At 40.5% G+C, this 10,999-nt stretch overlaps 1 protein-coding gene across 1 annotated transcript; it reads left to right on the forward strand.

Moving 5' to 3' along the window:
* Positions 1–2,084: 2,084 nt before the first annotated feature.
* On the forward strand, positions 2,085–9,636 carry LOC139599165 (vertebrate ancient opsin-like). The gene is made up of 5 exons (XM_071446225.1): positions 2,085–2,445; positions 3,925–4,135; positions 4,748–4,865; positions 7,806–8,045; positions 9,109–9,636. Exons 1-5 carry the CDS (start codon positions 2,085–2,087, stop codon positions 9,337–9,339), a joined length of 1,161 nt encoding a protein of 386 aa, XP_071302326.1. The 3' UTR covers positions 9,340–9,636.
* The last annotated feature ends 1,363 nt before the right edge of the window (positions 9,637–10,999 follow it).

Here is a 10,999-nt window from a genome sequence, read left to right on the forward strand (position 1 = left end):
AAGCCTTCATTTAATGGGCTGCAAGACATGCAAACTCTTTATTTAGGGCTGCAATAGATACTCTTGTTTAAAAAATTAACCCTGAACAATCTGAAGCATACAGGGACAAAAATCTGTGACATTTGAGCTAGAAATAAGAGAGTCACTGAACTGAGAAGTGATTGCTCTTTTTTCATGGAGCTTTGTCTATGATGAAGTGACATATGGCTTGATTTATACAGGACCTAAAACTCTCTTAAAGTAGTATCTCAGAACATTTTATTTTCTTCCCATAAATTCTCAGCAATAAATGTTCCATTTCAGTACAAATACAAAAATAAAATTTATTTCGTAAAACCTAATTCAGATGGGCAAGAAAATAGATAAAAGATGTTATGCCATCAGAAAAATCCAATCACAGGCAATTATGAACTCCATTGACACTGGAGGAAAGAAGATATGTGGATGATAACTTCTGGTGCATTTCAAAAGGAAGTACTCAGGAATTATTTCGATGTTCATTAAAGCACCTGCAAGTGTATTCAGTTTGCAGAAATGGAACTTATGTTCAGATCAGCCCTACTTGGGGAAACCATCTGCAGAGATACCGAAAGAAATTATTTACTGATAGGGCAAAAGAAATAAAAAAGCCCCTTTAATTTTTCAAATTTAAGGTTGTTTTTTTTCAAAGAGAGCAGAAAGAGATAGGAATGTTTTATGTAGGATCTTGAATACTCTTAATAATATCCAAAATTGCTATTTAGAGCAGAAGCACATATTAAGTCATGTAGAATCAAGTCAGGATCAGCTCTTAAAATCCATATTTGCAATTAACTTTCAGTAATGCCTCTATTCTTACTATTCCGTTAAATTCCATCAATTTAATCAGAGGTTGGATGACGTTAAGCAACAAACTGACAAATTCTGCCAGCAAAATGATACAGCACGCACAGTTCTTCCTGTCAGCAATGTGCAGTCATGTCTTTTTACCAGCTACCTGCCTAGGCTACAGGAAATGTTTTGGGTAAAGATAGATTCAGTCGTTGGTATGAAGCAAAACCTTGGCTGCTTTTGTTTCTGTTGATGCTGAATTTCAGTTTTTAGTATTGTAATTATATTTAGAAGGCTTTCAGAACATTTTTCAATCACCAGCTGATCTAAGAAAACAGGACTACTCAGAAGATGAGCTAAAAGTAATGCATTTTGGGGCTAGAAATTAGCAGCAGAACTTCACTGAATATGACATGTATATAATGAGAACCCATGTGTATTGCACATATCACTACAGTCAGATGTATGTTATCTTTACATCAGTCATTATAAAGGCCTCTGAACAAGTGAAATATTTAGAACATTTATTTTCATTTATTGATTATCTGAGATCGTTAGGTTGATTAAGAAAAAAATAACTGCTTTGCAAAGAGACAGTGGGATCTAATCTTGTGCAGCTAGAGGAAAGAAGTCCCTAGGTCAGGTTTTGCTCCCTGTTGGTTCCATGTGTGGCCTTATCTGTTGGTTTCTGAAGGTCTGTAGAGAAAAGTTCATCCATGGAGAATTCTTTGGGAACCACCCGATGAAAAGGGTCAGTACAATGTCAAACATCCCATTATTTTGATTCTATCACTTACAGTCGGCTTTCCCGAATTCCTGTAAGCTCTCTGGCTCACCAAGGACAACTCTCTCTCACCGGGTAGCCTTTCTTTTTAAAGTGATGGAAGTGTGGGAGGCTTCCAAGCAAACACTGATGTTTTTCCCAGCGGAGCAGGGCTGAGCTGAGGGGTATTTCAGCACTGCTGGCTGCTGCAGGAGGAGGAACCTTACTACAGATAAAGGCACAGCTGCAGTGAGAGAGAGGCAGTGGGCAGAGAGGGACAGAAGTTGCTCTAAGAGATATTCTTGCTAATCCCTCTTCCCACTTTCATTCTGCAGCACTAAACTTTCCTCCAGCTGAAACATTTTTTCCTCAGTTATTATAGGAGAGCAGAAGGAGGGGGAGTTTGTTCACACTTCTTTTGGAGAGAGCAAACATCTCCTTTTAATCCTGAATATTATTTACAGGTTTGAAACTCCAATATTATATATTATTTTTGCTGCTGAACGAAGTAATGGATGCATTCAGAGCATTTGAAAATGGGTCGCTCTTGCCCAGTTACTTTGCTCCTGCCAGATGGGATCCCTTCCGTCGTCCCTTGGACTCCATCCAGCCCTGGCAATTCAGGCTTCTGGCAGCAGTAATGTTGTTGGTGACCTCCCTGTCACTTGCTGAGAACCTGGCTGTAATCCTGGTAACTTTTAAGTTCAAGCAATTGAGACAACCTGTCAATTATATTATAGTCAATTTGTCTGTGGCTGATTTCCTGGTCTCACTGACTGGTGGTACTATCAGCTTTTTAACAAATCTAAAAGGTTATTTTTTTATGGGATACTGGACTTGCGTATTGGAAGGATTTGCTGTCACATTTTTTGGTAAGTTTGCTTTTGTTTGTAGTTGTATGTTCTCTTTTTCAACTTCCTTAAATGTATTCTACTGTAGCTTCCCAAGTCACTGACTTTGCATGCCTTTGAATTCACTGGTATTTTCCCCTGTTACATGTATTCTGTAGTGGAGAGTGAAAAATACATCTCTCTATCCCTGTCATATACATGGCCTGTTGCATGTGTAGTGATTATTGAATATGTTTCACAGAATGAGGAAAAGCTTTCCAATAGAATAGCAGTGTTGTGGGGCTTACGGTAAAACAATTTCAGGAAAAAAGTCCTTATGTATAGCTATTTTCAATATTTGTATTTCGGTGTGTGCATATATGGATAAATAAGAGAGAGAAAAAAAGAGTGAGTGGCTGCCCATAAACTGTGGAAAATCTCAGGGCACAGAACACCTTGTGTTCTCTGTCCTCCAGGGGCTCTGAGGAGCAGGGACACGCCTGTAACAGTCAGTCTGCACACCAACATCTTTTTGTGATTATTTTCATGGCTTTGTTCACTTACTACAAAAAAATATATTAGAAGTACTCTAAGAGGAAAAATCCTCACCACACCGTACCCCGTGTAAATACATCTCTGCTGAGTAAACAGGATATTAGTTTGGAACGGGGCATCTACTCACTTGAGACAGACACTCATTCCTGTGTCCTGTCCCTGTCTCTGAAGCTGCATGGAGACAGCCAGTAATGCTTGTCCCTGCTCTAAATCACACAGTGCTGATCCTCAGCCTGTAAGGAGTCCCACAGCTGCTCTCTGCCTGTTTAAGCTAGACAGAGGGAATGTCACTGAGGGACAATGCTTCTACATCACTTTGTGGCATGTAAGCTCTGTCCTATGGAGAAAGATCAGGCTATTTCAAGATGTTGGTGTCCCACCAGGTAATATGTGCCTAAATTGATAATTTGACGTTGTGGGCACCTGTCTGCAGGTTTGAGTTTTCTGATAGCCTGAAATAATTTTTGCAAAGATAATATTTTGAAGATTTTAGTTAATTAATTTGGATGCTACACATAATTTGCAGCTTTTTAGTGTAGAACCAGAAGTGCAAGTCCTAATCACTTAACTGGCCTGATTAGCTGCTTGGTTTTGTAGCCCTTGTACTGTAGATTGGCAAACTGGACAAACATGAAATGCTCTTCATTAGTATTAGAATAATGCACATGAATTGCTCATCCTTTCATAACTTGTGTTGATAGAAAAGGTGTCTGATGTTGTGGGTAGTCAAAGAGTGTAACTGGTTGCCCAGAGTTGTTGCAGAGTCTTCATCTCCAAAGATACTCAAAACCCAGCTGGACTTGGTCCTGAACAACCTACTAGTTGGACAGTGCTTGAGGGGGAGCGATGACTGACCTCCAGAGATGCTTTTCAAAATAAACAGTTCAGGGATTCTGTAATTTGGGATGGTGTTTGCTGTTCAGGGATCCACCCAGATTTGATGCTGACTGTGTTCTCTTGCTACAGGCATTGTGGCTCTCTGGTCTCTTGCTCTGCTGGCTTTTGAGCGGTACGTTGTGATCTGCCGCCCCCTGAGAAATGCGCGCTTGAGGGGGAAGCATGCAGCTCTAGGAATTGTCTTTGTGTGGAGTTTTTCCTTCATTTGGACCATTCCACCAACAGCTGGTTGGAGCAGTTACACCCCCAGTAAGATTGGAACTACTTGTGAGCCTAACTGGTAAGGCCACTCTCACAGAGTATGGTAAAAAAATGAAACTTGCAGTTCAGGATGCCTCAGGGCCAGGAAGTTAAAGGAAAGGGTTAAAGATTATGTAAATCTCCGAAAAAAACCCCAGATATAAAGAAAGTTATAATAAACCTGATCACAATTTTCTGTGATCAGTTTCTAAAACAAAAATTTCTAAAGGATGGAGCCTCCATCTCTAATGAAAACAATCACTCTAGATCTTATGTTTTTTGTCAGGAGTCAAAGGACAAAGAGATAGATTTTTTTTTCAGAAGACTGGACAAAGCTCTGAGCCAGCTAGTCTGACCCCATGGCTGGCTCTGCTTGGAGCAGGATGTTGGACTACGTGTCCCTTCCCATGTAATCAGCCCCACAGCTCTTTCAGAGTGTACCAATAGTTGTAGGATCCCCTCCAAGCCCCTGGGCAGGGAGATGGCCCAGGGCTCCATCTGGGGATATGACTAGAGCTGCAAAGGGGCGTGTTGAATAAAAACATTTGACAAAAATACTAGTGACATCTTTGAAAAGAAAGGTTAATATTCCAAGAAAATAATAAGAACACGTAGTAGTAATACATACAAAGGTTTTTTGTATTTTATACAGGTACTCAGGAGCTTATGCTGACCGTACATACATTATTACGTTCTTCACCACCTGTTTTATAATACCCTTATTGGTGATTTTGGGATCCTATGGAAAATTGGTGCAGAAGTTAAAAAAGGTAAGAAGAAGCACCCATAAGTAAACTTTTAAAATGTGTGTGCATGCAAAAGTTTGGAATTACTGTGTTTGATTTTCTATAAAGATCAGACATAAGCAGGTCAGATTTGCAGGCAGCAAACATAGTCAATTACATCCCTTTTTATATAATTACCTTTACACACAGAAATTCATGCTATGGATAGAAGTGATGTTTTAAAGTGTGGAGTTCACATCACTTATCAGTACATCTCATTAGTCAAACATCATACAAGTGAAAGAATGTCTACCTCATAAATAAATAGAATGATCCAGTACTGCTTTATTCCCAATTACGCTTCCATTCAGTGATATTTCATAGGACTCAAACCAGGCAAATTAGAATGCTGCTTTAAATGACTGCAGTTGTAAATTTTAAGACTGCTGCCTACTACTTAGTAACGTGCTCAAAATAAGATGTAGCCTTTGCAAATAATGCAATGCTGTTTAATAAACAAAATATTAGATTGTCCAGGAATATTTAAAAGACTTGAGAAATGCTTTTGAATTTTCTTTAATGGTTGTGTTTACCTGATCCAAAGGAGAAGCTGCAAAAAGTGACAAAGAAGACAATAGAACAGGAAAATTCCTATTTGGTCCAGGATTTGGGGACAAGATTTTGGGACAATATTGGTATTTCTGTTTACTGCAAAGCTCTGAAAAGCCAGTACCTGCAACTCATTCTGTAACTCTATACTGAATTGACATATGATTAGATCTCACGACTAAGGTCATTTCAAAGATCTGACTACAGTGAACAGAGAGGGATCCAAGCACCAGGACTGGTGTCTTGATGTTCCCAACCATCCCTCTTCATGCACTTTTTTCCACACTTGTCACAGTGCAGGCTTGTTCCTGAGTGGAATCATCTGCCCTCAGTCCCAGTGACCCCAGCTTTACAATTCTAATTGTAGCTTTCACTTCAACATCAAAGTTGATGAAATAAATTAATCTTTGGGAAAATAACAAATTAGCAATTTACAATGGAAGTAAATTATTATGGCAGTGTTCCTTTGTATGGAAGATAAAGCACCAGTATGTTTTTCCTTATCAGTATTTAGAGAGAAAGGAAAAGCTATATGTGAAAAAAAGACCAGGCTGATATGAGACAAAGATGAAACCTTTGCAAGTGCAGTACAGGAGTATTGAAATATGAAATTGATATATGAAATATGAAATTGAAATATGATCCCAATATTACCGGGTGGGACGTGCCTGGGCTCTTCTGGCCCTTGCTGCTTGACCAGAGGCAGCAGCTGTGGTGTTTTCACCTCAGAGACACCTTTGGCTGGCTGGGTGCTGCAGCAGGCACTTGGAACAAGTCCAGGCAAGCAGGAATTCAGTTTTTACCTCTAATGGAAAGGCTTTAGGCGACAGTGAAGAGGAAAAGGAGACAGATTCTGCCAGAGGGTTAATCCAAGTTTTATTCCATGATCACAGATCTCCGAATCTTGGTACCAGCTCCAACAGGATCCTGACTGCATGGCCCTGAGTCTTTTTAAGCCCGGGGGAGGGAGAGGGGAAGGGGCAGGTGAGCCACCAACCAGGTGGGAGGGGGGGAGTCTCAGGGGACAATGACACCCAGACTGGCCAATGACCCCAGGGCTGAGGGGCTTCTTTTGAACTGCACCAACCAGACCAGGGCCTTGCTGGAATGTTGAGATTGATGGACAGCACCTAGCAAGGGGACAAGGGGGAGGGGAAGGGAGAGGTTGGCACACCTGAGGGACTGGGAAAGGTGAAACAGGAAATTGCTTCACACTGCAAAACAGGAGATTGGGCTCCTTTTCCAGGGGACTGCAATTCTGCTGAAAGGGAGGCTGGGCTGCTCTCTGTGTAAGAACAGCATACATTAAAAAATGCTACAGAAATCTCATATATTGGCAGAGTCTATCTTATGAGTACCAAACAGAGCCTTTGTTGATGCCTAATAACTTGTAGTTATTGTAACAATTCATTGTTGTTGTCTTTGTTGCTGTTGCTGTTGTTGTTATGTTTATATTTGGTAAAAACTGACGTGAATTGCAATTTTCTACAGAGGTGAGGACATTGCCCTTCCTAGGGGGTGCATCTATACCTCTTTAAGCACAAACATTGAATTGTCTGAGTGCAGTTCAAAAGTATTAGGGAAAATGTCTCCATAGAGTTCTAACATTACTGCAGGAAGTTAAAAGGCCATGTTATGCAAACGAATCTTATTTTATTAGAATGTAATATTGCAAGACCTGGCATCAGGTTTTTCTGGAGCCATAGAGACTTAGTAATTATTTCTCTTGTAAAATAACATTTCATAACAGCGCCTTGTTTCACTAAGTCATCAGAAACCAAACAAGGATGTTTCCAGAAAGACACTGTTTTACATCAGCTAATTTCTGTATGGACCTCTGTGCTTAAGCTTCTTGCATGATCGCTGAGGAAAAGAGGGAGGGCATTCCTATTAAATGCCCCAATCCCACTTTAATTCAGATATCATTAGATCATAAATGCTCTTCTGGGGAAGGCCATCAAACACCACTGAGCCAGACAAACTCCCCTGGTGTGACTCTGCCCCTCAGTGAGGAGGTTGCACACCTCAGCAGTGTGCTGTCTGTAATAATGCCAGACACCCAGCTGTCTGCAAAAGCTACATGGAATAGAAAGTGCTTGAATTCAGCTCACTCTCTGCTTATGACTCACCATGATGTCCTTCTTTTTCACTTTGACAATAAAAATATAAAGATACTTAAGCAAAGGAAAATTTACGAATGCTGGTAGATGGTAATTGGTGTGCCTCAGCAGTAACGTGGGCACCCGTCCCTGTGTGCTGCTGCACTAGGGCAGAGCAGGTCTTTCCTTCTAGCGCGGCAACTGGGCAGCTTACTAAAGTCCCTGGTTGGACACCTTGTTGGCTTTTTTTCTAGAATCTTTTCTCTTTTCTTAAAAGGTGTCAGATGCACAAGGCAGGCTGGGAACTACCAGGAGACCTGAAAGACAAGTGACTAGAATGGTTGTTTTTATGATCATCGCCTTTCTAATCTGCTGGATGCCATACGCTACCTTTTCTATCCTAGTCACTGCATATCCCTCCATTGAGCTGGATCCTCGTCTGGCAGCAATTCCAGCCTTCTTTTCCAAAACAGCCACCGTTTATAATCCAATTATTTATGTCTTTATGAACAAACAGGTACTGTATGCTCTCAGAGTGTCTCTATCTTGATTTATAATGAATTATTTCTACCTACCTATGTGTTACCTAACAAGCATTACAATATCCAGCATTTAGAATGAAAAAAATAATCTGCCTGGTGGAAGATAGTGTAAACCTCTGAGCATTATTGAAATATAAATGTTAGTAATTATTAGGTTTTGATACTATAAAGGAAAATCAGCCCATAGGGAACATGAGTTAGCTTCCTGTATGAAAATTATGTTCTCAGGACTGTCCCAATATATTTCAATAATTCTTTAAGAATGCAACATCATTAAGTTGATCTGAAGTGGGGTGCACATTTTCAAAGCTTGACTTTGTCTCGGGAAAATGAGGCATTTGTGGTTCATGTACAGGGGGAGAAGCATTGCACATGCCCATTTAACAGGGAGCTTTTTTCTCTGGAATGAGGGCGGAGGATTGGATGCAGAAAAAAGGAATTGACATGGGGATGAACCAGAGTGCTGTGTGCTTACAGTGATAACAGGCATGATAAAAAACATGGGCAGATTTCTGCAACGAATGCAGCAACTGAGAGTGGTGGCATTAAGCTCATAAATTAAATAAAGAAAAATAGTCAAGTGACTGTTGAATAAGAAATGTTGAATTAATTTATCCAGTCCTGCAGAGAGAGGTATTGCTTATCTCACATCCTGTGGGCAGCACTCTGATCTCCCAAACCCTGTTTGTGGATGAGAACAACAAAAACCCATCTTTGAGTAGCCAGGAATTTAGTATATGAAAGCATGAGTCTAGAGAAATGACCAATCATGCCCATTAGATATGATTACCGAGAAGCAGAAAAGGAAAATTGTTTTCTAGGTTAAGATTGGCTCTTTTCAGAACATAGTTAATTTTTAGGTTTAGAGTTCTTTGTGGTGGCATAGGCAAATCTATTTTATAGGGTTATTTCTTCATATTCCCAACTGATTCATGAGACAAATTCCAAGACTTTTAGCTAATATGCAGATTGATTTATAGAATTGTATTTACATTTCTTATGTGTTTTGACTGATCTCCTGTTTTTTCACCTTTTTAGTTCAGACAGTGTCTGATTCAATTGTTCAGTTGCAGTGCCATAGGAACTGCAGAGTCCAACATGAACCTGACTTCAGAGAGAGCAGTGCTAACCCAGGACAGAAGAGGCAGCGAGATGGCCCCCATGGCAGCTCATAGCACCATTTCTAAGAGGAAAACCGGAGACAAACACAGAAGCCAACAACCTTTGTCTCTGTTGACAGCTTCAGAAAACAAAACGTGTCCCACGTAGAGTGGGAGATAAGGTCATTAATGCAATGCTACAGTGTATTTAATTGTTACAATCGCCTAATATAAAGATATGTTGTCACTGGGGACACTGTGCTCCTGTGGACACAAGCTCTCGAGGTCCCAGGCTCCTCAGCGCATGTAAGAGCTGCTTGGTCTATGGCTGCAGTCAAACATCAGCCATAAGGTGAGTCCCTCCACTGCATTTCTCTTCCCCATTCACAGCCAGCTTGCAGCAGGTAGTGGCACCACACCTGCACTCCCTAAGTGCCTGTTTCTGCTTAAGTCACATCCTCACTGCTTTAATTGGGCTGCTGATTCCAGAATAAATTCTTAACTTGTTACTACACCTCCGCTTTCAGAAGCAAGGACTATAACACAAATACTGCTTCTGTAAACAATGAAAACTAATGGAAGTTGCTAGCTTTCCATGTCTGTATTCCATCCTATATTTAATTCACACAATGAAGTGCAGCAATATATTTAGCTTTAGTGGAATGTCACTTGCACATGAAAAGCCAAACCAGGTTATGAGTGTAAGGAAGACAGACTTCTGTTTTACAAAGTGTTTGGGATCATTGTATGAAATGTTGCTAAGAAATAAGCTTGTGCTAAGGCACATTGGAATTTTAATCCTTTATACAATCCATCTTTAATTGAATGCATTTTAGGAGAAAAGGCAAAGGCTGACTGTATTTAAATGCTTTAGAATGGAAAACCATTACTTCTAGAGAAGACATTATAACAATGCCAGCTGGAACAAATGTTGTTCCACAATGGTATAGAGAAGCTACACTAGCTCCACCCTGTACGGGCCTTAGCTAAAGAAATATGATATGGAATGAATCATCCATGGTTCAGTTTTACTTCCAAAAATTAGAATTATTTTACACAGAATAAGTAAATTTTGTTTCTATCAGATTTTTTTCCTGCTTTCCCTTAAGTTAATGTTTGAAAAACTATATTGCCTTGAAAGAGTGGGACTACCTGAGATACCTGTGGTCAAAGCTAGTCCCTGAGCAGTACCTTGCTGACTTAGAAGTCAAGAACCATTCTTGCAGCAACTGGAGATGCTGAAGGGTCAGGAAAAGGTGATACAGGCATCCAGCACAAAGCATATCCTGAAGCCCTGGTTTCTGTATGACTCCCCTGCTTGTGAGGAGAGCTGTAGCTGCCGCTGGCTGGGGCGGAGGGACAGGCACGGGAGCGTTCCCCTGAGCCACTCTGGCCTTGGCATGCCCAGGGAACTGCTTGGCCATCTGTTCCTGCCCTCACAGCACTCACACCCATCGACAGCCATGCTCTTTGTTTTGCATCTTACAAAAGCCCTCTGGACCTTTTCTACAAGATGTCCTTTGCAGAAGAGGAGGAGAGGTTAGGAAGCATCAGATCCTTTTTTGTTTTCTGATTAGAAGGATGTTCAGATTCTGTTGCCCTGATTTCATTTTGGGATGGTAAGACCAAAGAGAGTAGTTAGTCTATGAATAAAATCACGAGCTGAACATGTGAGAACTCACTGCACAAGACTGTACAGTCTTCCTATTCATCTCACAAAATTTCATGAGGTGACTGCCTTTTAGAGTGTAATTTTGGTTTGAACTTTTGCAGGCCTCAATCTTAAAGACAAATGTTGATCCTTATTCTGACAGGCACATTCTTTAATC

The sequence above is a fragment of the Agelaius tricolor genome, unplaced genomic scaffold (assembly GCF_023055355.1).
Source record: "Agelaius tricolor isolate 1412-34295 unplaced genomic scaffold, bAgeTri1.0.p SCAF_22, whole genome shotgun sequence".
Taxonomy (NCBI): Eukaryota; Metazoa; Chordata; class Aves; order Passeriformes; family Icteridae; genus Agelaius; species Agelaius tricolor.